General features: G+C 37.9%; 1 protein-coding gene across 5 annotated transcripts in view; it reads left to right on the top strand.

The window, feature by feature from the left end:
• LOC117415287 (protein phosphatase 1 regulatory subunit 12A-like) overlaps window positions 1-26,991 on the top strand; it is a 65,049-nt gene continuing 38,058 nt past the window's right edge. For 3 of the 5 annotated variants that reach the window (XM_034025421.3, XM_034025424.3, XM_034025426.3), the window contains exons 1-3: window positions 1-378; window positions 22,954-23,084; window positions 24,324-24,442. In XM_034025421.3, the coding sequence (XP_033881312.1) occupies window positions 142-378; window positions 22,954-23,084; window positions 24,324-24,442 (487 nt within the window). In that variant the 5' untranslated portion in view covers window positions 1-141. The remainder of the gene's footprint in view (window positions 379-22,953; window positions 23,085-24,323; window positions 24,443-26,991) is intronic. The other 2 variants (XM_034025423.3, XM_034025425.3) reach the window with 1 other exon arrangement.

The following is a 26,991-nucleotide window of genomic DNA, read 5'->3' on the forward strand; positions in this document are numbered from 1 at the left end:
AACCTCCTTCTCCTGTTCTTTGTCTCGCGAGTTTATGTAAATATATTCTTCACCACCCGACGCCCCAGTGAGCTGCGGGATAGTGGCAGTATAAAGTATATCCTCCCTCGGAAAGAGATAAGACGCCAAGGCAGGAGGGAGATGAAGATGGCGGACGCCAAGCAGAAGCGGAACGAGCAGCTAAAACGGTGGCTGGGCTCGGACACTGACCTCGAGCCGCCCGTCCTCAAGAAAAAGAAGAGCAAAGTGAAGTTCGACGATGGCGCCGTTTTCTTGGCTGCTTGTTCAAGCGGCGACAGCGATGAGGTTCTCAAACTGCTGGACCGGGGCGCTGACATCAACTACGCGAATGTGGACGGACTCACCGCCCTCCATCAGGTTTGTGGCTTTTCCCTAGTCTTCTAACCAAAGGCTATATCTAACAGGGGCCTTGGGTTTGTAAATAACACAACAACAAAAAGCTAACTGTGTTTGGATCGACACGGCATAGAAAAAAAGACTTTAACTGTTTTTGCGGGCACTAAAACCCCGAGTGTGTTTATTTTTTTGGTGGAGACGCTGGAGGAAGTAAACGATTACAAAGCTGTAACGTAAAGTCTGATTGTTGTAGTCCGCAGCAGTATTATTGTTTATTTCTTAGCAGACGCCCTTATCCAGGTATTGTTAAAAAACATAAGCTCTGTTGAGAGACATGGGTGGTGTTACTCGTCTCACTGGCTAAGATGAGACTGTTTCGTTGTTGCTGCTCCTGCAGTTATTTTTTGTTGTTGTTTATCTCAGTGTAAAGTAGCAGACAGACTTATACCGGCAGGTCGATGTAATGGAGGTGCAATATCCTGATTTTGCGATTGGTTGAGCTCGAGTATTGTGTGTTTGTTTTTGTTCATTACATAATTATGATTATGATTAGAGAATTCTAATATATAATCGCAAACATTACATTTTTAATTTACCATCGCTTTGTTAATAGACCTGAAGTGCACTAATTAGTTTTCTTGGTCTGTGTAATCTTCTTGAGGAGGGGATGCAGTAGTAGGAATATTTTTAGTTTTACAGCAATGCCGCAGTCCAGTAAAAAAATAAAATAAAAAAAGGCAGAACCGACCCTCGGGCCTAACTCCCTGCAAAACAGGCACAATTCAGGGCGATTGGTGGGTAGTACAAGCCCAGGATCTTTAGTGACACTGTTTAGATCCTGTTTTGGTTTTTAAAATGTCTGCTAGCTAAAATTATATTTATATGTTGATTTCTATCTAGGCTACTGCAAATCTTAAAACACCAAAGCGGAAGGTGTGGACATTTTAAAAGCAGTTGTGTATTGCTTTGACAGTGTCTGGGCCAATTTGAATGCCAGCAAGGTCAAGGGGAGAATTGACTAGTGATGCACAGCTGACATTACCGTATAAAACGACTTACAGTAATCGTTTACGGTAAAAAATGGTGACCTAACTTGTCATTTACGTTTAAAAAATATCGAGCCATGCATGCAAACAGTATTGATGCATTACATGTGAGTTGTAGTATCTCACATAATTGTCTCTATTCAGTTTATTGTATTTCTCAATTATTCCCCATATTATTATACTTATGGTTTAACCAAAATGTCAATTACATTTAAGAAAACCCTTTAGTATAAGGAAAGTAGCCCCGCATTTACACTGAGAAATGAGAATACATCACAAAGGTGGAGTTTATACAAATCAATATGTACAGTTTTGTGTATTGTAAAATGTTTACACAAGCATTTGGAAGAATGTAAAGAAACACAGTTGTGATATGTCGTTTAGGAATTAAGAACAGTCACTGATGCAGTAGTTTACAATGTGTTGTGGCAAAGATTAACATTGTCTGATCTTAATTTAAAAAAATGCTGGCTTAAAGTGCAGTGTTTGCATATTAATGACAAGAAAGCTAATGTGGTTGCTATGCATTGCCTCAATGAGCAGCGAGACGAGTCATGGTTAAGTTAAAAGTTGAGTTGAATTTTGTATCAGTCTCTAGTGTTAACCACTTTTTGAATTGGTGGCCATCAAATTATTTTACTGTTTGCTGGCAACCAAGTTCTTGGAGTTGGCTCAGGCTGTCACAGGTACTCTTCAATAAGCGTTTACAAAAATGCCTTATTTTGGCACGTGCACGTTTTTAGTCAATTTAAACAAGACATTTTAATACAAATCTTTGAAGTCGATAAGTAAACTTGAATTTTATAAATGCATTGCACTATAGTCAGGATCCAAAGTTTAAGAGCCTTTGCGGTTTTGTGTTATTCAATGAACAAGCAATTGCTAGTGAAAAGTCATTGTGTAAATGGAGCCATGACCATACTGCCTTGTAAACAAGGTAGCATTGTATACATACTCAGTGTTAGGGTATAATTGAAAACTGCACACTGTTAAGTGGATCAGCGCATTCCACATTATTTACGTTTCTTGGATAATTAAGTCATGCTGTCTTGTAGTGTGAAAAAAAGTAGTGTATTGTGTCAATGGGTTCCCAGAGTGTCTCACCTAGTAGAAGTGCAGCTGCATGGTGCACAGGGTGAGACATACAGCGCAGGTTTGGGGCCTGGCTGTGTGAGTAGGTCGGTCTTCGCTGGAGACTCCAAAAGGGAGCGTCGCATTGGCTCTGGCCAAGCACCCAGTGAGCTCCAAGACGGACACCTGTAGGGCTGGTCTTTGTCCTCCAGAGGTCGGTAGCTCGCTGACCTCTGTTCTCAGGTTCCTGGGTGAAAAAGGAAGCTGGCTTGGTAGTGGGACGCCCACTGAACCTTCGGGTCACCTGAGCCATATGGGTAATTGTTGTGGGGAGTGGAAAAGCGATGGGGCACTCCAAATTGGGAGAAAATCAGGGGAAAAATAATAATAGTACACACTAATATTATACTAATGAACTGAAAGTTAAAGCACCAGTTGCATGAGGACATGTGTTATCAGTGCATGTTTTGTAAATCCTGGTTTCTATCCTTTTTTGGTTTGCTAACTTAGGAATTTTGGTTAAAGAAAACTGAACTTCTGTAAACTTTGAAACTGATGAGTACATTTTGATTTTTCAAGTCCACGTTGGAAATTAAGACTTCTGATAAGCTACTTCTCGCTCTCTTTTTTTTTTTTTTAATATATATAGTACTGCGGATTCGGATATTTCGCGGTCCTGGAGTTGGCTCCCCATTTTTAGTCTAACTGCACATGCCGTAGCTGCAATATACATAGGCAATTTCACTTAGAATTACTGTTTGTTTTATTATGTACTGCACGCCACAAACAAATATACAAAACAATTAAAAACAAAGCATTAGTATCGTACTGTTCTCATATACACATGCATTGCACGATAACACAAAGCAAATTAAATATCTATGTGCTGAAGCAGTTTTTATTTTAGCCAACAAGGTGTTCATATGTGGCAGAAAATGTACTAGCAAAAGTCACGGGCAGTGACGTCAGCTCCCAACAACAAGTCTCCCATGTTGGGAATGGGATTCTTTCAAGGAGCAGCAGTGTGGCGTAGTGGTTAGGGCTCTCGACTCTGGACCGGAGGGTCGTGGGTTCAATACCAAGTGGGGACACTGCTGCTGTACCCTTGAGCAAGGCACTTTACCTAGATTGTTTCAGTAAAAACCCAACTGTATAAATGGGTAATTGTATGAAAAAAATTAGTGTAATTGTATGTAAAAATAATGTATAAAAAATAATGTAGTTGTATGTAAAAATGTGATATCTTGTAACAATTGTAAGTCGCCCTGGATAAGGGCGTCTGCTAAGAAATAAATAATAATAATAATAATAATGCAGTGGGTTTGTGCGTTTGAAAAAGGAGAGGAAGACGCATTAAATTAATTGGAGACTTCAGTTGATGAGAAGCAATTACCCTCTGCAGTACGAATTAAAATAGTGTGCTGCTTTTTATAAGAAATGAGAGAAAGCGGGTTGCATAGAGGATGTATATATTGGACCCTGACGCCCCGATAAAACGAGGCAGTGGTTGTACAGTATTTGTTAGCCTATTTGTTTTTCAGTGGGTCTCACTATATCGCAGCCCTCTATATAGTTGATTTATATTGGACCCCGACACTGTGTGTGTGAGATAGAGATATATAATATATATATATATATATATATATATATATATAAAATATATTTTAATGCAAAAAGTTAATTGCATGTCCACCAATATGTGATACTTTAAGGTGGTCAATTAACAAACAAAGCAGTGTCCTATCTCATTGTGCCTGTGTCACTTGGATTGTGGGTGGATTTTTAGACTGAGAATGAGTGAGATAAAAATGACTATCGGTAGGATTAGTATGGCAACTACTGAAAACATTTTGAGTAATCTGGTATGCAGGCTAGATAAAAGCCAGGAACAGGAGAAAATATATGGATATTTTTAGAAAATCTCTAGGCCTATTCCATATTTTAATAGCTACACAAACTGCAGTGATGGTAGAGGCTAGCAGTTCTTATTGGTTTCATTGTCTGCCACTTATTGAATGAAAGTATAACGTTTGAAGTTTCTTTTTGTTTTATAATTAAGAATATACAAAACATATTTAAGGGAAGTAGATCTGAATTGGCATTTTGGCCCTCAGTTATGTATAAGATAAAAATAAGGGCTGGAAGACATGGCTGCTAACTTCAGTAGACCAAAACCTACATTTATATTTATTAGGTATACTGGAAATTTGTTACTTTTGTCTGGTTTATTAACAGGCACCAGGTCCTGTTTAAACTGTGATTTCATCAGATCATTCAAAATTTGGTCACTATAGAGATTCTGCTCTCCAGCTTTCACTGAAGTATCATGGCTATTAGTGCATTATTTCCATCTCAAACTTTGGGAACCAAATGGGCACTACCATGTCTGGAACAGATCTGTTTGAAATGGTGCACTGTCAATTTGGTAAATGCAAAAATGAAACACTTCCTATTTTTGCATTAGCTACTTTATCTATTTGAGGTGGGGAGGGGATTGGATGACTGGAATGAGATACCAAATGTTTTGGAGTTGGTAGTTGAAACTTTAAATAGAATTTGGTATGTAGAGTTTTAATTTCCCCAAGTGCTGCTATGTCACCAGGGTTTGATTCTTAATCCAGTGCAACAACATTAATTTACTCAACTGCACCCGAATTAAAATTGTTTTGTTGAATCGTATCTCTGCAGCATGTCAGATACAAAAAGGCTTCTATGCAAGCTAGTCTTAAATCCAGATAAAAATATGTTTTACAATCCCTTTGGAATATAATAAAAAAAAAAAAAAGAAAAAAATGAGATGCTACTTGATCCAGGACACACAGAAGCAAATTATGGAAGATGCTTTTTGGAAACTGTAAACAGGCTGTTGACAAGCCAGGAGGAATGTTTACATGTGGAATCTGCATTGATATGACACAGGGCTTAAAAAGGAAAAGGTGGAGGAGCGTGAATCACTGGACCTCTGCATTTGCAGTGAGCATTAATGTGCTCTGTGTGTGCAGTTACCTGATGGGTGGATACATTCCAGGCTGTCATAGTCTACAGTATACATTCCTGAAGTGACAATCGGTCGAAACCATGGAATAGGAGTGGAGGCATTCCTCTGCTGTCACCTTTTTACACTGGCCTGTGATTTCCAACCCATTAATGTATAGTACAAAGGAAATGAGTGCACTACTGCAATTGGATTATCACATCAGGAGGAGGCTTGGTGGCCCAGTGGTTAAAGAAAGGGGCTTGTTACCAGGAGGTTCCCGGGTTCAGTCCCGGCTCAGCCACTGACTGTGTGTGAACCTTAGCAAATTATTTAACCTCCTTGTGCTCCGTCCTTTGAATGAGACGTAAAACAAACAAGGTCCTATTGTAAGTGACTCTGCAGCAGCAGTTGCTGATAATGCATAGTTCACCCCTAGTCTCAAGTCTTTTTGGATAAAAACATCTGCTAAATGACTCATTAATAATAACTTTTAGAAGTGCTTTCTATGTTACACAATTGAGCAAAGTGTAGTACAATAGGAATGAATGGAATGTGTGTGTTTTTTTTTTTTTTTTTTTTTTTTTTAAGAAATGAATACATTGTAAAATACAACTGTCTGCAGACTAATCGGAAAAAGCCCTGAATATAACCATACCTTGCATTACTACTGTACTGTCTACTGTAATACAACACATGTTAATGTTTTATATTTAAAGTGCTGCATTTTATGAAGCAAACCTCGTTTCAAAACTGTCAAGTTTTAGGGAAGTGACTGATCTCGGTTATCTATATCCTGTTGGTACTGTTCAGTATTTGTCAGGTACACACAAGCCAATACCCTCATAGATCACCTTTTCATTTGATGGCAGAGTTTACAGAACAGCGTAAAAGCTATGACCTTTTTTTTTCTATTGGTTGGTCTCCTCCCATTTAACTGACAATTGCTTTTAACAGCAATTAACTTCTAAGTGCATTTGATCCGATTATGCTGCTTTCCTGTCTTTATACTTTTTACTAGTGTATGTAATACAAGTTTGATTATTGCTTTTTTTTTTTAAATGTCAAGTTTCACTTACTGTAATCTATTTGTTTTGGGGGCATTTCATTGCCTATGGCCGCCTTTTAAGCATGTAAGCTAGTCTAACAGTTTTCAAAAGCTCGATAAGCTAACCTATACTGCCTTACTGAAGCAAATATCCCTTTTGAGTGTATGGCACAAGAAGCCTGCCCTGTTACTTTATATATACACTAGGCTTTCACAACCTCTTGTTGACCAATTGCCATTTTATTTTTGTTTTTTGAGTTGTAATTTCTAATTAACTTACCAGTTTTAGATACTAAATAACCTATACTTTTTGAAAAGATTTGTGACTGTCCGTTTTCTTGGAATACTGGGTGTGTTTTATTAGAAAATGTTTGACAAGAACTTTGTCACTGCCTTAAATTGGGGTGTTAGATAGTTTAACTGCATTAAGGAAATTAAACAAACACCCTGTTCATGCTGGCATGCTCTACCCATGACTGTTTGTTACTTCCTCTGCCAATCATGCATTTTGTCTCGCTCAGCCCGAGCTAGGCAGTGTGGTCCAGGGCTTGTAACCAGAAGGTCACAGGTTCAAATCCCACCTCTGCCACTGATTGAGTCACTGTGTGACCCAGAGCAAGTCACTTAACCTCCTTGTGCTCCATCCTGCGGATGAGATGTTAAATCAATTTCGTATTGTAAGTGACTCTGCATATAATGCACAGTTCTCAGCCTACTTCTGTAAAGCGCTTTGTGATGGTGGTCAACTATGAAAGGTATTATTATTATTAATAATAATAATAATAATAATAATAATAATAAGGCTTCTGATTTTTGGTTTTAACCGATAAAACACCACCCGATACAAAAAATAAATAAATGATGAAATTGGTGGATAGCCAGTAAACACCAGAAAACACAGGAAAAACTGTGGAAATAGTTAATACACTTTGACTTTACCCTTTTCCCTTAAAATAAAACCTACTACAAAAATATTAATAAATACATTTCCCAGTGCTGCTGGGCAATGTCCCGCCTTCCTGACTTGCATCTATCATAGATTCGTTCTCAATACTTTAAACCCGCCCCAAATACTGAATGACAGCACATTCCTACTTTTCTATTGGAGAGACTGCTCGCAAGATTTAAAACGAGATTACAATCAGGATGGAGGCTTGTTAGCAGGATTTCAAGCTGTATTACAATTAAGATACAGAGGATTTAAAGAATTGTGGCGAAATGTACAAAAATGCTTACACACAAAAACCCCAGAAGAATGTGCCCATGACCATGGGGATTTCATTGTGGAAGACAGCAATGGAAAGACGGTACAACTTAAGTGTGCAAGTACTGTCGGGTTACTACTACACATATTTTGACAGAAAAAAAATGCTCAAGCATTTTGGAAAGTAACCAAAAACACTAATTTCAGTATATTCAGTATACAGTATATCAAAAACGAAAGCCCCGAAAAAAAACGATTTGCATAAAATTCGAAAATAGCTACAAATAAGCACTGAAAAATACAATTAATAAAACCCAAAAAACAGAAGCCTAACTATTAATTGGCAATTCATATACACTGAAGACATGAAAGGAGTAAGAGTGTGCAATTTTAAGCCCGTTCTGTCACAATTCAATTTCATTCTGCCTAATCTCGTTTTTTTCTGCAGTACTGTACTTGACAACTGTACGTTCACATTATTATTATTAAGGACGAGTTGTTGTATGCCCATTGTACCTGAACATCAAGTCAATCCTAAAACACTTCACTGCAGCTTTAGACAGTTCTTCCTTCTTTCTTTTTAAACATTTTTGAGTTGGCACGGGGCTTAGACACAGATCACACCGTGACACTGCCAGTGATCATGTGTGATCGAAAAATCCTGGAAGCGTGGTCGTATTATCCTATTTTACAGGTTGTAATTGGTTAATTTGTATCTTGCTTTGTCGGTGGAATTCCAGAGAAATCTTACAGCTAGACCAAATTTTACCATGCATTTAAAAGTCAAATGGTTTGCCTTGAAATTGAATCTGACATTGAAGACTAACAAAGACTGTGTTCATGCTGCCTAATCATGAACTGTACACATAGAATCTGATCATTGTTAATTTTTCTGGAAAATTACTGTTTCAAATTACGTCAGATTGTTCAGTCAAGTAGTATGGGAATGAGAGGTAATAGGTTAAATGGTTAACTGATTAATAAATGCATACCGTTTTTACATAAGTTAACGTATAATAGAAATTGATAAAATGTGTCCGGCATTTTGTGTTTTAAAAGTAAATATCCAACAAAACATGTGCTCTTTACGCTCTGCAACTCCTCTGCCTGTAACTTTTTATTTGGAAACACATGACACATGGGTTAGGCATGATTAGTCGACTGAAAACTCAACTCCTATCAAACTAGTCTCAAGCTGTCGATTTCCAGTGTTCGTACGTGGAGTACAGCAGATGGTGTCAAAATAGAAAAGGTTGGAATGTAAAGATGGAGCAGTCAAAACAAAGTTATGTGTCGAATACCTGCGAAATAAAAGCATTTTAGTTTAAGAAGCAGGTATGTTAATGTATTATTATTGTCACTTTTTACTCAATTGTACTCCCAATGAATCCCTCGCCCTACCTGCCTTTGTCTAAAAGTTCTAAACTGGTTACCTAGCAACCAAATTGCCATGTCAGCGGGATGCACTTCTGTAGTCTCTGTGATATTTTTGTTGTGAAGGGAGTTCAAAAAGTTGCTTTATAAATATCAAACAATTGACAGTTTTCTGATGGAAAGTGTTGGAAACGGGAGTAATGAAGGGGAATCGAGTGGCACTGCAGCAAAAGTGCCGACAACAATGACCCGATCAGCAGTGTAAAAAAAATCGTGATGCAATTAAAGAGGATTTGTGCTCTTAAGCTGCCTCTTATGTTTGCTAAACAAATGTCAGTGTATGACAGACTAAATATGTGTGGAAAGGGTATTTATTTAAAGGGTATTTAGTGTGACGGTGTAACTATGGTTAACCGATAGAAATCAAATAGTTTAAACAGATTTTTTATTAAACAGTTGCATCCCTAGGGGATACAACATAGAAATATAGAATAGACAAAGAAATGGTGGGTGATTTGATGATTCTTTTGCGTGGACCCTTGCTTTAAGCTGACAGGAATAGTTGAACCAGAAATATTGTACATCTGCTGGTAACTTTATTTTATAAACGAAACAGTAGTCCAGTTGTAACGCTTCAAATTTTATTAAATGAATGTTAACTGTCCTGCCACTTTTAGAACACGCTGTAATCTAATTTAAGTTGCTTGGATGAGCTTTGTTGATACTTGCTATTTTCTATCAAGATAATATTCCTAAAACGATTGTGACATTCAATGGCTATAATTAAAAAATCGGTAGAGCTGTACAAACTGATTTTTCAATCATTAGGATTGAGTTGAAGTCAAAGTCATTTGTGTTGATTGAGTTCATTTACCATTTCCCAGATTCAGAGGGAGCCTCTGTATAACCCAGCTTTAATAGTGGCCAGCCTGTATACCGCAGTGTTCTGATGCCTCATTTACTGTACCTGTGCTAAAGAATGTCCTTAGCAGGTTTTAAAAATCTATTTATCAATTAAGATTATTTATTTTTTGTTAAGGATTTGTCCTTGACTGTAAAATCCACATTTGTATCCTGGGTTGTGGCAGGAAAGATGTACTGTAACTAATTATAGGTTCATAACTAGGATTTAGGCTCATGTGTTCTTGTCATCCAGGTACTGTCAATAAGTTTCACTTAATGTTTTTAATATTTAGCCGTTGCCAAATAAACAGTCCAAATGTGTTCACTTAAGTGCAAGTAGTAAGCCTAAGTGAACAGTATATGCTTGTTCTATTTCATATTCAAAGTAGTCTGAACGGTTATGAAATTAAAAACACACCTACTGTACATCCCACAAGTGCAGCAGTACCACTTAAATCTACCATCTGCTTTGAGGCTTTATTTCATTATTTTAACCCTTATTGAATTTTAAAGGCACTTTAGTACTAATGGTCCTGTCTAATGCTGGGTTGCTTACAGTTACAGATCATGGAAATAAATGCAGAGCCTACATTTCTAGCTATTTTGGCTGCGCAGTGTAAACGAACACTGGAATGTGTGGTTTCCGATTTTTAAAAAAAAAAATTATTTCTTTTTTTTTTTTATCTGGGCCTGTTTTTTCCCATGGGAATCCCAGTCCCATATATGGTCAGCAGTGATTTGATTTGTGATGCTTCGAGGAAACCAAGCTGGCCATGCAAAGAAACCCAGCTGGCCGAGTTGTGATTCCCTTTTCCTGGCCTCCAGCAGAAGCACAGTAGCTCATTTTAGTAAAGCCAGCTTGCTGCGCAGCCCTATACAGACAGTAAAAGGAATTCCTTTAGTGGGAGTGTTGTCGTACGGTAGACAAACTCAAAGCAAGGAATTGACATGCATTTCACAGATTCTTTAAACCAGTGTGCTTTGTGCATTGCATCACAGAATGTCTGACAAAGGCCACTGTAAAAATAGGTTATAATTTAGTGAAAGAATAATCTAATTTCGTAGATGACTCTGCAAATAAGGTTTCTGTAACACTCATGGAGCTTAGTCTAAATTCTTGGAACTTTACTGTACTGTCATTTTTAATGTGAATACAGAGTGCATGTTGAATGTGTTTGTGACCCCTTCTGCTTGTCACTGTACATGCTGTATTGAGTTTGACAGATTAGCCAGTGTACTGTATATACATGTGTTAATCCATTCTGCAGCTAGTCTACATTTAGGCCTCTGCGGTCCTACAGCTCCTCCCCTTCTTAGTACAGTAGTCTCCGGCTAAGAGAACTACCCTCAGGAAGCAAGCAAACTGTTCTTAGGCGAAGTGTTCTCTAAGATGGAGTTGACCACCAGACCCAATAATATATAAATATGTACTACTTGTCATGACGCACGTGCATCACCATATGAAATTTACTGAATAAATAAGAGAAAAAGTGTATGATAACACAGCACCCCTACACGTTAAATGCAGTAGCAGCTCTAGGTTAATTATGAATACATGTACAGGAACAATATTCAAGACATGCACAACATTATTTAACAGAATGGTGCAGCAGCTCACCAGAAAGGGGAAACACAAATTGCTTTGCGACTTGTGTCTGATTCAGGTTTTTTTTTCCAAGACTTCGAACAAATTCCAGCTTTCTGAAGCAAGAGAAACTCGCCATTTGTTTACATGCCATTTTGTAGCGATGAGGAGCACTCGGAATAAACAAGGCAATGATGACGGCAGTTCTGGAAAGATTTAAACCATCTGTGTGCCTCAAACTCTCTCGCGATGACAAGTCACTTTTGAAAAGACTGAATAAACCATTTGAATTTAAGTTTATCAGGTTACAAAACAGTACTGTATCGGTTGTGAACGAATCGCTATTGGTGCCAAGAAGGTGTTCTTTTATTTATTTATTTATTTATTTTTATTTATTTATTTTTTTTAATTTAGTCGTCGCCAATTATTTTTTACCCCGGTTTTCACCCCAATTTAGCATGCCCAATTATTATCTGTATCCCCGGCTCACCGCTCGCACCGTTCCTCCGAAACGTGCTCCTTCCAAGCTGTCATTTGTCGCACTGCAGATCCACAGCAATGCCACCAGACCTATAGTGCCAGAGGACAACACAGATCTGGCGGCTCCGCTGCAGAGCCACAGGCGCCCTATCGGCCACAGGGGTCGCTGATGCGCGGGGAGCCGTGGATTCCCCTGCCGACCTAAGCCCTCCCTACCCGGGCAGCGCTCAGCCAATTGTGCGCCGCCCCCTAGGAACTCTCGGTCACGGTCAGCTGTGACATAGCCTGGATTCGAACCTGCGATCTCCAGGCTATAGGGCACATCCTGCGAGGAGCGCCTTTACTGGATGCGCCACTCGGGAGCCCCAAGCGAAGGTGTTCTTTTAAGTGAAGTTCCTGTTCCTTTAGCCAGAGCATTTACAATGGGGGGAAAAATCAGTTTCACCACAAGGGTGTTCTTTTAGGCGAAGTGTTCGTTTGGGAGGTATTCCTATACGCAGAGACTACTCTATAAATAAGGACATCTACGTTCCCTCTAAGACTCATTTAGTTAGCCACTGTGGCTAAAGCAACTTTACATTTTTTAACCACACTGGAGAAACTTAAGCCACTTAACAATACTGTGAACAAGTTAAACATACTGTTTCACAAGGCAAAAAGATGTGTATTTTAATGTTAATGCCTACCTGACCAACTGCAGCTCTATTTACACAAGCTTGTACTAATTATTAATTACATTAGTAGGATTGTACAGCCACTACTGTGTTTTAAAACCTTTTTTTTTCTTCTTTCACCTGGGACTACTGACAGTAATATTGCACCGATTCTGACACTAAAACTCAATATATCATAGTGAGACAAATCATTCTTTTTAAAATAAATGTGTTTTTTTTATTTATTAAATTGTTCCTCTTTCGAATCCACTCTGTTACTATTTCCAAAATATATTTCAATACATTTTAAAGATAGCAAAAAAAAAACTTAGCTGTTCTCTTTTGAAGCTGCGTGTTTCTGACTTGCCGTCTGTGAAAATGTTCTTTCGGGACCAGAGGGTATATTTGAAACCATGGCTGCTTCACCTCCCTGTGACTATCACTGTCATATTTTAGTTGTGTGTAAATGGTTGGTATTCCTTGGGTTACATCTTTCAGAACATGATTCTGATAATTTGTCTGTACAATTCTTTGTTTAAAAAAAAAAAAAAAAAAAAAAAAAAAAGTCAAGAATTTTTCCGTTTTGGATTACATGTTTTTAAAAAAATATTTTTTATAAGCAGCGCCATCCGCTGACTGTTTCCAATTAGAACCTCTGTCCTCCCGCCAAACGCAATGTTTGGCTTGCATTTTATGTGAACAAGCTAAAGGGCTTTCATTGGGCGAAATTAAGTCAAACTAAACAGTCTGAATTGATTCATCTACCAGCAAACATTGAAAGTAATTGTGCTGGCAGTCTACACAAGTACATTTTTCAAAGCCTTCGCCACATTGGTGAACTTGGTGAAAAATAGTTGAGCGACAAGGGAAAACATTTCGCTTGTGGCAAGCGGCTAGCAGGAATGTAGGACATAATGTTTATACAGCTGATGTTATTCTAACACCATGATGCATCTTATATGCCGGAATGGTTCAGTGTTCCTGAAAAATGTGTGCTTTATTTAAATGCAATATTTATTATAAATTGAACTTGGACATGACCGCTACAAGTGGCTTTTAAAGAATGTGTACAGTACTGGTGGATATAGTTTGCAATATCTACTGTAAGCACGTCCAGTAATATATTGAACATGTAATGAAGGAATAACGCTTCATGTGTGCTGATTCAATTGAAAGCTGTTGCCTGGCCACCATTTTAGAAAGCTATCTGGTACTGTAATGTAGCACTGCCTGTTGTGGCAAGTGAATGCTGTTTGAGGTTAAGTACAGGACTTTGCCTGTCACTTAATGTTGGCCCTTGGAATGCTTTGAACAAGTGAACTGTACAAAGCTGCTAGCTGCCTGTCCTTAAATGTTCTTTTTCCCCTCTGTTTCCTTGGTAACTAGAAAATAGTTGGGAAAGTAGAAGTAAAAACCTAAAGAATTTTTGAAAAGGTTTTATTTTCTAAAATCACTTGACATTGACACCTGCGCTACAGTGGTATCTGACTGGTGTTTGTTTTAGGTTCTTGCCGAGAAAGTGAAATGTTTTCAGAGTGAACAGCTTTTGAGAATTAATTCTTCATTAACCAAGTTTCTACACCTTATGGTGGTGAGAATGAAAAAAAAAAAAAAAAAAGTTTAATACAAATTGCAAGCGTCTGATGTATCATGGAGGCACGTCCAAGCTCCGGGGTCACTTGACAAGCGTAAGTTCATATTATTATTATTATTATTATTATTATTATTATTATTATTATTATTATTATTATTATTGTTTAATAACACTATTAATAATATTATTAAATACATAATAATGAAAATAATAAATAATAATTTAATATTTAATATTTTTAGTAGTAGTAAAATGTGAGTGACTGATAACCTGCTTGGAATTTTTAAATGAAGCTTTGTTTTGCCCAAGTCCGCTGCAGTTAGTGCTCCTGCAGTGCAAGCTTAATCGGAGCAGCATCAATTACGTGCAAATAAACAATGTGTTTTTTTATTTTTATTTAAATTATAAAAACATGATTACTGTTCTAATATAACATATTTTTAAACTACATATAAATGTGTTTTATTCATTTTTATATGGATTGTCTGTAAAATAGAATTTTCAATCCAATATAAACAAGTAGCACCAGTAAATTATGCAAGTTGGTACCATCGAAGGTTTAAACTTTCCATCGGTAATGTGTTCTCAACCTTTGAAGGTCAATGTACCCTTTGTTGCAGCCCTATAAAATACCTAATTTTAAATAATTTAGTTTACTTTTTACTCAACTTGTGGTGGCTAATGCTGTGTGTTGGGGATATAATTCTCAAGAGCAGGGAGGAGTCACAGGAAATGTGTACAGAGTGGTGCAGGGCCCTTCTCTTATCTATCTTGATCACCAAGAATCTTCAACATTATCCTGAAGATCTACACCAAAGAAGTTTAAAGACTATAGGTGCTGTGAAAAATACTGTATAAGCCAGTTTCTCTACTTGACTTCAATAAATCTACTGCAACAAAATTTTGCAACTACTAAACCAGTAGAATTATATTTACTTAATATAATGGGTCATGTTATGATGACAGATTTTGGTTGATGTTGAATTGAAGCATTGGGAACATGCTTGTGGAATGCTTTGGGACAGATAACTTCTTTCTATTTCAAGCGGCAGGTCACTTGAACGCAGCAGGGCTGAGAGAGGTTTGCTTTCCAGTTAACTAGGTTCACAAACTAAGTGAGATTGTGATGTATTCTACTCGACTGGTCTTTTTAATGCCATTAAAACAGTAGTACTTGTTGAAAGATCAGGTTTTTGTTTCATTTGTTTTTTCTTCTATTGAATAACTACAATACCAACCCTTTCTTTTAAAATTGGGTGTGTTTGCAGGCTGTAAAAGGAACATAAATGCAAATATCCTGTAAGAAACAATTGACCTTTTAGTATGTTAGCATAAAATGACAGACTTCCAAGGCAGCAACAAGAGGGTAAGTTGAAAATGAGTTAGGTCTGAAGGAAGTGATATTTAACCTGCCAAACCTCAAGTGGAATAGTTAAAGTATAGCTCATTAAGGGATGTTTCAATTTAAACAGGTTACTTGTAACCCATGTGACAATGTGGTGCAATCCTGGAATAGCTTTGACTAGACAGCCAGCTCTATATAGGATGTGTGGCACCATTTCAGGATTCTTCAAAATGCTTATGCCAATCTCCTGATAGATTTTGCTGCTTTTGGAGAATTGTCCAATCCATTTATGATTTGGATTTTGTGGTCGAAGGTGGATCTGATGAATTCTTGCCAAAGCTAATGACAAAGCCACTGGTTAGTTTAGAATGCCAGTTACAGGTTTACATTGTGTATACAGTCTCTTCAAGTGCTTTATGCTGACAAACATTCTTTAGCAAGTCATCGTCATCAAGTTGAGTCTGTCTGTACACTTGATTTACTTCATGATACTTATTTTGTGTACAGCTGGCACTGACATACTTGTTACTCTGGCAGGAAACATCTACTATTGCATACTGAATCTTCTAGTTTGTAATTTATTTACTGTTAGAGTAGGCTTCCATATGAAGTACTGTAGCTTTTATATGCAAGTTACTGGATTGCATGCACTTAATTATCAAAATAAACTGAACTAAAAAAATAAGGTACTGGAAGCCTATGAAAGTAAAGAGTGCTGCGACTCCGACGGGCAGCTGAGTAAAGCCCAGCAGACAAAATATGATTTATGTTTAGACTGCACAGGACAAAAGTAATCACCTAGAGCTTTCAAGTGACATGATAAAATGTGCTGGCATATAGGTTATAATGTTGCTTTATCATACGTAGGAGGATATTTATCGTATGTACTGTAGTCATATCCTTGGTTGTGTGTGTTGTGTATGCTGCAGGTGCTGGAAGTATTCTGCAGCACTGGGGGGAAAAAGCTAATTGGATTGGTGCCTGTGAACATGGAATGATGAGCAGATAAAATGAAACACAAAATGCTGCAATCCCAATTTTGCTTGAAATCTGTGTGGGTTATATATATAAGTTTTAGGCAGGTGTGAAAAAATGCTGTAAAGTAAGAATGCTTTCAAAAATAGACATGTTAATAGTTTATATTTATCAATTAACAAAATGCAAAGTGAGTGCACAGAAGAAAAATCTACATCAAATCATTATTTGGTGTGACCACCCTTTGCCTTCAAAACAGCATCAATTCTTCTAGGTACACTTGCACACAGTTTTTGAAGGAACTCGGCAGGTAGGTTGGCCCAAACATCTTGGAGAACTAACCACAGTTCTTCTGTGGATTTAGGCAGCCTCAGTTGCTTCTCTCTCTTCATGTAATCCCAGACAGACTCGATGATGTTGAGATCAGGGCTCTGTGGGGGCCATACCATCACTTCCAGGACTCCCTTGTTCTTCTTTACGCTGAAGATAGTTCTTAATGACTTTCGCTGTATGTTTGGGGTCGTTGTCATGCTGCAGAATAAATTTGGGGCCAATCAGATGCCTCCCTGATGGTATTGCATGATGGATAAGTATCTGCCTGTACTTCTCAGCATTGAGGAGACCATTAATTTGACCAAATCCCCAACTCCATTTGCAGAAATGCAGCCCCAAACTTACAAGGAACCTCCACCATGCTAAACTGTTGCCTGCAGACACTCATTCGTGTACCGCTTTCCAGCCCTTCGGCGAACAAACTGACTTCTGCTACAGCCAAATATTTCACATTTTGACTCATCAGTCCAGAGCACGTGCTGCAATTTTTCTGCACCCCAGTTCCTGTGTTTTCGTGCATAGTTGAGTCATTTGGCCTTGTTTCCATGTCGGAGGTATGGCTTTTTGTCCGCAAGTCTTTCATGAAGGCCACTTCTGACCAGACTTCTCCGGACAGTAGATGGGTGTACCAGGGTCCCACTGTTTTTTGCCAATTCTGAGCTGATGGCACTGCTGGACATCTTCCGATTGCGAAGGGAAGTAAGCATGATGTGTCTTTCATCTGCTGCAGTAAATTTCCTTGGCCGACCACTGCGTCTACGGTCCTCAACGTTGCCCGTTTCTTTGTGCTTCTTCAAAAGAGCTTGGACAGCACATCTGGAAACCCCTGTCTGCCTTGAAATTTCTGCCTGGGAGAGACCTTGCTGATGCAGTATAACTACCTTGTGTCTTATTGCTGTGCTCAGGCTTGCCATGGTGTATGACTTTTGACAGTAAACTGTCTTCAGCAACCTCACCTTGTTAGCTGAGTTTGGCTGTTCCTCACCCAGTTTTATTCCTCATTCACAGCTGTTTCTGTTTCAGTTAATGATTGTATGTTCACAGACCAGAAAAGGAGTTTGTGTAATTGTACCTTTTGACATGTGACAATAGGCCCTATTTACCTCTAACTCTTATCCAGGTGTTCAGTGAAGTACAATAATCACACGAGCCACTGTACTGTGGCTACATAGTTGAGACAGGCGTGTGTACGTACATACATACACGTCGGTCTGCTTTTTCAATTGTAACGAAACATGGTATAGTATTAACATTATTTAAAGTTACTTTTACTCTGGGGACATCTGTCTCCATGTGTGTGTTCATCTGCATGTCACTTAACATTTTTTTGCATGTATCTGAAAACCCCCCTTATTGTATTGTGATGAAACTTCTTATTAGCATTATTTAGCATAAGTTATTGGTAGTATCAGATTGTAAATCCATGCTGGTGGCTGTCTGTACGCTTAAGTTTTTACTTGAATACAAAGTTATTTTACATACTGTAAATCTGTCATTTTTAATAGTTTTCTCATGATACGAAGACCTCATTTGGTTACCTGATGACATCTAGCTGTTAAATATAAGTTATCCAATTTTCATTGGTGTCGGTCATCAACTTTTTTTTGTCATACTGGTGACTAATTTTGAATCGCAGCCATGATGGGGGATGTATGTTGCTGTTATACTTGTTAAATATACATTTTTTTATTCTCTTTTTAAAGAGGTAAAACTGAACTTGGACACTGACTTTTTTTCCCCTATGTTTTTCGCACGATGTACAGTGCGAGTTTATGGGAATAGTTTTGAATGCAGCACTTGATCTACATAGGACAGTTATAGGTGTTCCTCTGTGGCTTGTAATCCAAAGCAATGTCAGAAGGTTTGAGTAGAGTGTAAACATGGAAGATCAATCCTGGTAGTTCAGAGAGACTACTTTGCACCTGCTGCTGTAGAGTATTGAGATACTGTGTATCCTTGTACCCTTCCCATTTCATTTGGAAAAGGTCCAGACTTTTCAGCACTATTCTTAGCCCTAATTAAAGTAAGCCATATATTTGGTTTTTGCTAGTGGAATGTGTAGCAATCCACTACAGAATAATTTTAATGTAGGATTCCTTAAACGAAAACGTATTGATATGCACTCTAATTGTTGGTCTGTGTTGCAGCTTGATAGAGGCAGTATACTGTGTGGTCACACAGTTATATAAATTACACTGTTTTCAGTAACCCAAGGTCCCTGGTCATTTTTCCTCATGACCCTTGATTTCACTCACCTCAGTCCCAAGACGCACACCACCAGAATCAGTTTTCAGTTGCATTTTAAGATAAATGGGTTCTTGTACTTCCTTTTCTAAAATCATCTGGAAGCATTTTCACCTATTACAACATTTTTTAATATACTTTGGCCAATTGATTTTTTAAATTTTTATTGCAAGTTTCTTACAAAATGTGTAGCATGGTTGTTTGTGCATTAAAGCAGGATTGCACAGCAATGAATGAGTGAACCAACGATGAACATTGAGTTTCAGAGCTTGTGACCTGCACAATGGGAGGGATCCAGGTGTACTGTACAAGCGGTATGAACACGCTGTACCAAAATTTGGAAGTACTTCATTTTTAGGGTCAGTCTCTGATTGATTTATTGTGGCTGATTTGTAACATAGTGGTGTCCATGTTGCATTTTAATCTTTACAGTATGGTTGTGTGTAGTGGTTGCAGAATTGGTTGGATGGAATTCTAGGTGTCCTTGTTGGGGCTTTTATAAGCATTTTTAAAAGTAAAGGCCATAGGCCTAGAGCATTGCTTATACAGTTTGTGTTGAAACTTGCTGAACACATTCTTTAGACTATTCAGAGTATGAATCTGAAAGTAAAAGGAGATGCAGTTAAATTTTAAAATGAACTATTGGGGTAAAGCATAAGCTCTTGGTAATTTAAAGTTTTTTGGTAATTAAAGTTTAAATCCATATTCAGTACAATTGGCTTTGAAAAGTTGAGGATTGCAGGGTTCTCCCCAGGAATTCTGTACAGTTGGGCGGCAGGACATTCTAGCCAGGAGCACTTAATGGATAAATAAACTTGCCTTACCATAAATATATAATATGACAAAATATGAATAATGTGTTGTCTTTCGTTAACTATCTGGTTGCTCTTTATGTTCTACATTTTCTTTTTCATGACTGTTTTTTATTATGGTAAATTACCGTGCTTATTTAGAGTTCACAAAAAAGTAACCTTTTCACTTCCTTTTTAGCTTATTTATTGAGCTTATTGCTTCATTTAAATAGTTTTCTTTGTGTTAAGTTTTCAGGGCATTTTGTTTATGCATGTCTATTTGTTTTTTGCTGTTCTACATTTTTTTAATGCAACTGTTCATTTTAACCATTTTTTTTTTTTTTTTTACACAACAGTACTTGCACGTTTCGTCAACATCAGAACTTGCATGAAACCGCAGTGTAATAATCCAGCACCTCTGCACTTAAGCATTTGTATGTTAGCTGACAAATGTTCTACTGATATCCCATCATGCCTTTCTTCCTAAAGGCATACAGCTTCTATACATGAACCGCCAATATCTCTCACAAGCAGCTGGGTACATATCTTTACCATATCACAACAAAAGGAATATGCTTTTTTTGTGCATATGTATAGCTATTATCACATTACAATAATATGACAAATGGACTGTATGATAATACCTGAAAATAATCTTAATATTTTTAATGAAGTAGGCAGCACAAATATAGTATTAGGCGGTGGATTGCGCTGACTGCCGGCTTATTTTGAAAACCCTGCATTCATTGTCGCTACTTTTGCTTTGAAAATAATGTTTTAGCCTCTCGAAGTGCTAAACACAGAAAACCCGCCCCTTCAACTCTCTGATTGATTGGTTAAATGTTGTGTCAAGACGTAACACAGCTGTCATGTGGTTCCAAGAATTTTTTTTTTCACCCAGCAACGCGCAAGTGGTCAGTTAAAAGCGCAATCAATCCTTACTGTTAAAGGCACAGTAGCATCTGCAAGACGGGCACATCAGGATTTTTTTAGCAGGGCGGCGACAGCCACTTTGCCGGGCAAAAGACCTGGGGAGAAACCTGGATTGAAAATGTGGATGCTCTTTTCTTGGGCTCTGTTCTTGGAAGCAGCTGTGCTATATCTGTAGGGTGAGGTACTGTGCTGTGGGCAAGTCTGAGCACTGCAGTCAGTCAATGTCAAGCAAAAAAAGTGCGGCTGCACCTGGTAGTACTTATGACAAAGCTATATCTTTACACAATCTTATTACAGCTAGTCTGCAAAGTTACTCAGGCAAGAGGAACAGACGAGCTGTGATAACAGTGGAAGCACGTGAAGACTCAGTTCTCGGTTCATGCCATATATGGCACAATAAACTGCCCAAAGTTGGTTATGTGTTTTGACAGTCTAGTCCTGTGCCTTGAACATGAGGCATGTACTGTAGAAGCTTCCTACACTGCACTGTTTTAGTAACAATGGGTTGTGACTAGGTTTTAAAAAAAAGGGCATATATATTTAAAATGCATGTCACCAAAAGACTGTGTCCCAATTTTAGCTTCAAGGTGGTGGTTAGTTGGTTTTTTCCACCATGTTAATGATTTTGTTTTTTACTTTATCATTTGCTCTTCATTCTCCTTCAAACATTAACAGCACTGCATGATATTACCTGTACAGTAGCAGCAGATGTTCTGAACAGGACTAAATCTTCATAAAAAATAAAAAAAATGAAAGGATAATGCTCTTGGGCATTTAACTGTTGGGTTGTTTTTTTTTTTTTTTTTTTTTAACTATTGAATCATTGTTTTTAATATAATTGTTTTTAACTGTCCACTTTGTAAACCCAATTGCAACAAATAGATCAACTCCTGAAATGTATTGTTGTTTAATTCACTCATTGCAATTCTCCTGTAAAGTGGAAATTCTTACTCCATGTGTGTTCAGTCATTTATGCAGTGGAATGTGACCTTGATTATAAATTCCATCTGGCATTTCCCTACAGCAATGACTATTCATGAGCTATTCCTTTTTATTAGTTGTGTGATAACACAGAAGTCTACTTAACTAGAGGTTTCTGTTTTAGTGACCCAGATAAATGGTCAAGTCAAGTTTACAACTACACATCATAATCTGTTCATGTCAGCCAAAGCAATCCCCCTCTTGGCAGATGTTTAAGAGATTGTGGGGTAGGAAATAACCACATATCTCTCATTTTAAGTTCAAATGTAGTAGTCTATCCAAGCTACTGTAAAGTTCTAAACCAATAACATTCTGTATGTTAAATACAGATTTTAAAACTTTTTTTATCTGTACATTCATGCATTCTGCTTCAATTCTTGAATATATTGACAGTTATTTTAGCTGGGAATGTAATTTTTTTTTAATGGACCAAACTAAGTGCACATTTCTACCAAATGTTCTTCAACATAGCCAAACAAACTTCAAAGCAGTGTCAATAGAGCAGCTTTTTCTGGAAGGGGGTCATGAGGCCTTTCATCTTTAACCTGCCTGGTGCAATTTCTTAAAGGCCCGACCCCTATGTTTTATAATAAATTCCATATACAATGTTGTAGTCCTTCATTACACATTGACACTGTAGTACACCTCTAAATGACACCAATTAAGAATGTGAAGTTATAACTGCCAAAAGCTGCTTGTTGTTCAAATTACTAGTATACATTTGGACAGCTGCTAAAGTCGGGCGGCGGGGGACTTGTCGTCTTGTTTGTCCTGGGTTTAAGGGCTGTTTTAATGAGGTTAAGAACAAATTGCACAGAATAATAATCTTGATAGATTTGCAAAAATGTTCACGCTTCATTATCCACGAAGAAAGTATAGTTGTTTAAGAATTAAACATTTCACAATACAATAAACCATAGGTGTTTTGAAGAAAACTTGTTTTGTATGCAGTTTTAAAAATGTTGGTATAATACTTACAGCATCTCCTAACTGCCTTGAAAGCATACATAAATTGCCCAAGACTACCGCTGTACTACTGTTCATTCAATTTCTCTTGTACAGGCCTGCATAGATGACAATATAGAAATGGTGACATTTCTGGTCGAAAATGGGGCAATTATCAACCAGCCCGATAACGAAGGCTGGATTCCGCTGCATGCAGCTGCTTCCTGTGGATATCTTGATATAGCTGAGTAAGTACATCAGAGGTCTCATTGGACATTACAATTGTCAAACTTTCAAATGTACTTTTTAAAAATTAATCTGTGTATGAAATTACTGTAAAATGCTACAGTAAGGTTCAGTTAGGTGCGAAATCCAGTTGGACAGCATGTCCGCACATATAGACCAATTCTGGTTCTTTGCAGTTGAATAAATAGTCTACCTTTTATAGATCTCCTTGTGGTAGGGCTAAGGCCCTGCACTTTTAAATATTAGTCTAGGGAAAGGACTGGGGGCAGCAAGTTGTGTTCCCGGTCTCTGTACTGAGATAGCATAGCTTGGGTGCCGTTTTTTGTTTTTGTTTATTTTGTTTTATTTAAATAAGTGAGCATGAAACTGCTTAAATGTCTTCTGTCTGCTATTCCTGCTGCTAGCCAGCCATGACTGTAACACTACTCTACTACACTTTTCTAAATTAAGTCTTCAGCAAACCTGGATTTCCCTCTACAGTACTATTAACAAGCCAATTAAAGTTAAATAAAAAAAATCCCAAACTTGTTTAAAGTTTGGGTCTGGAATCGTCCCAGTTGCATTTCCACGTACCTGAACCCCTGCAATTTGAAACCAGATTATTTGAAACCCATTTATTTGGTTCCAGATCCATATCTTGTACTATTTGGATCCGGATTGTTTGAAACCCCAACGCATCTGGGCAGGTATGTGGAAACCAGGTGTATGCTGTACGATGGTGCTTGATGAACAAGCGGTTCTTTGGCCCCTAGCGAGTGTCAAATTTTTCCCCTTCAAACATTTTTGCTTTCGCACGACAATATTGGCAAGAGATAAAGGGTTAACCCACATTGTAAATATCTCCCAAATTAGACTACCCATTGACATTGTGAATTGATGTTGGTGCATCCTCATAAATACATACTCCCCAGTAGGCAAAATATTTTCTTCTTCAATAAAGTACTCTTAGTGACCGTTCTCCAGTAGCTAAAGGTGGTATATGACAGATTCACGTGATTGACCAAATTTAGTTTATTAATTTTGAAATGGTGATTTTAATGTTCTTAACTGTTATAGCCTGTATCTTCTAGATTCTATTAAATGAATGTGCGTGAGTCTACTTCTACTGAGCTGCCAACTGGACATGCTGTACTGCAAGTGATATTTAACTGGATAATAAATGTAACAATTTTATCGCAATGTTCCATGTAATTTATTGTCCTTTAGAAAGATATTGGAATATTTTGTTTTTTTCTTTGCAGGTATTTAATTCGTCAAGGGGCTGATGTAGGTGTTGTCAACAGTGAAGGGGAGACTCCGCTAGACATTGCTGAGGAAGAAGCAATGGAGGAGCTTCTGCAAAATGAAGTGAATCGCCAAGGTAAATGGATACTCCCTACAAAGTACTAGAAATCCAAGTGTGCTGTGGGAACCATAGAATTGTCAGATTTGTTAACGAATGGATCTACAAATATTTTTGGGGGGTGGGGGGGTTGGGTTTGGGAGTAACAGGTAAATTGCAACATTACCTTGAAGTCATGAGTAATCTCAATAAATACTGTACAATCTTTAACAGTGATGGGGTAGGCATTAAAAAAGAGCCTTCCATTTTAACTGCAGTGTTACTTTGAACTACTGTACAACCACGCGTGTGTTATACAAAGTTCTTTGTCGGCTCAGCGCATTTTTACGCAATTTTTGCAAATTAATTGCGTTACTTATATTTTAACATTAAATTCTTAAACTCGGTGAACATGTTAAAACTTCAATTATAAAGCCATACAGATAAATAAAACAAGGAAATGCATTAAGTTATAAAACAGTAATTTAATATTATAAGCTGCATTTTTCAGCAGTTGCCTTTGACGATGGTTCCAGTTGGATTTGTAGCTGGAGTCTCAACCGGTGTAGCTTTGAGTTTTTCTTATTCTTACTCTGATTGGCTGCAAAGACAATCGGGCCAGCCAGAGACTGGATAATGTTCATAAGGGAGGTGGGAGGTGAGTTAGACAATCTGTGCAGCAAAGTTGCTATGCATATTTTTACGCATTTAAATTTAGTGCGTATTTCAGATTTTTTAATGCGTAAAAGTGGCAGGTACTCAGCTGATCTGCTGCGCTGGTGGAACTTTTTTTATAATAGATATAAAAAAAATAAAGCAATAAAGGCTCTTCCAATGAGAGTATGGCTTCAGGAAATTAAAACGAGTATGTTTGCCTCTGTTTGTGGGCTGGTTAATGTATTAAATTGTTAACCTGAAATTTTAACTTAATTTTTCTTTGCCTCTGTACATTCTCAGACTATCTGTAATGGATCCAAAAGCAACGACCAGGGGCTGATTCACCAAGTACTGTAGTTCTTTAAAAGAAAACAATCATTGACTAGCATAGATGATTTCTGCAAAAGATCTACTGTTCTGTCTTGAAATAGAAGAGCCTTTGTGTAACTGCCCTGAGGATGTGGATGGCATAGGGCTTGTGTATTACACTACACTGCAGGTAAAACAGAATCGTATCAGATTAACCGCTTGCGTGTGTGGAAATTGGTAGGCTGGTCACCACTGGGATTGGGACCACAGTTTATCGGAGTACAACCACACACCTCATACGATTTTGCTTATTTAAACTGTTGATTTAGCTTACCACTGAACATTAACCGTTTTCAAGGTCACATTGTTTTAAGCACTCATTGTCGGGGCTAAATAAACCTTGTATGCTACAATTTGTCAGTGACATTGACCTCTGACCTTGGGTTCTGTTTCCAGTTGACGTCTCAGTATATTGTCCTATCATTTGGATTCCATTACAGAAAAATGAACAATTTCACTGCCACATTGTTAGACGTCTGGCAATATCAGTAATCCAGATAATTTTTAAATTGGCTCTTAACTTATTTTTTACTAACATTTTGATCTGAGATGTCATTCCTTTTTACATTATTACTATATTTCCTATTTCTACAAAGTGATGTTTTCTAGTGTAGACTGAGTGTTGTATTAATTGGAAACACCTCTTTTGCAAATACTATTCTGGAGGCAATAAAAGCACTCTTTTCATTGGTATGAAGCACAAAGAACAGGGATGAACGTGTTATTATTCTCCACTTTTCTGTTTTGTTCAGGTCTAATTTTTATAATTTTGTTTTTGCCCCAAGACTTAGGTAGTGTAAACTAGGCTTACTGTACATTCATATTTTGAGAGATGAGAGAGGGCAGGTAGCAGAGAGCTTGTAACCCACAAGGTTGTGTCCGGAGTACATCTCAACACTTCTCATGTCCTAAGGGCTTAATTTACAACATGCATACTGTGTTAATTATCCCTGCCTACAGTGTGCTATGATGGTCTGGTCATATTATGTATGTGATTTGCTTAGCTTACCACAGTATCTGTGTGCCTGTAGTGACAGCTGTCTGGTTTTATTTGCAATGTTTGACTGCTGATGCAGCTTTATAGCAATGCAGCGGCATGTTTCAGAAAATGATTAACAGTGCAGTATTGGTGGAAGTTGCAAAATTAAGATTCATTATTTTATGGTAAAAGGCTTTCTCGGTTATGAAATGTATGGGTACCCACTAGAGCCAAGCTTGATTTCTATTGTATTTATTCTTGCCCATTGCTAAAACAGGCCTTAATTTTTTTTATTTTTTAAATAAATTCAGTATTTATTTTCTCCCAATTTTAGAATATCCGCTTTTTTTCACACTGCAGACTCACCATGCAGCCACCTCGGAGCTACAGCGTCGGAGGACAACGCAGCTCCGAGCAGCTTACAGGCAAGCCCGCAGGCGCCCGGCCAGACTACAGGGGTCGCTGGTGCGCGGTGAGCCGAGGACACCCTGGCCGACCTAAACCCTCCTCTCCCCCAAACCCCCCAGGAGGCACTCGGCCAATTGTGCACCGCCCCCTGGGAACTCCTGTCCACGGTCGGCAA

This window comes from Acipenser ruthenus, chromosome 7, assembly GCF_902713425.1.
Source record: "Acipenser ruthenus chromosome 7, fAciRut3.2 maternal haplotype, whole genome shotgun sequence".
Taxonomy (NCBI): domain Eukaryota; kingdom Metazoa; phylum Chordata; class Actinopteri; order Acipenseriformes; family Acipenseridae; genus Acipenser; species Acipenser ruthenus.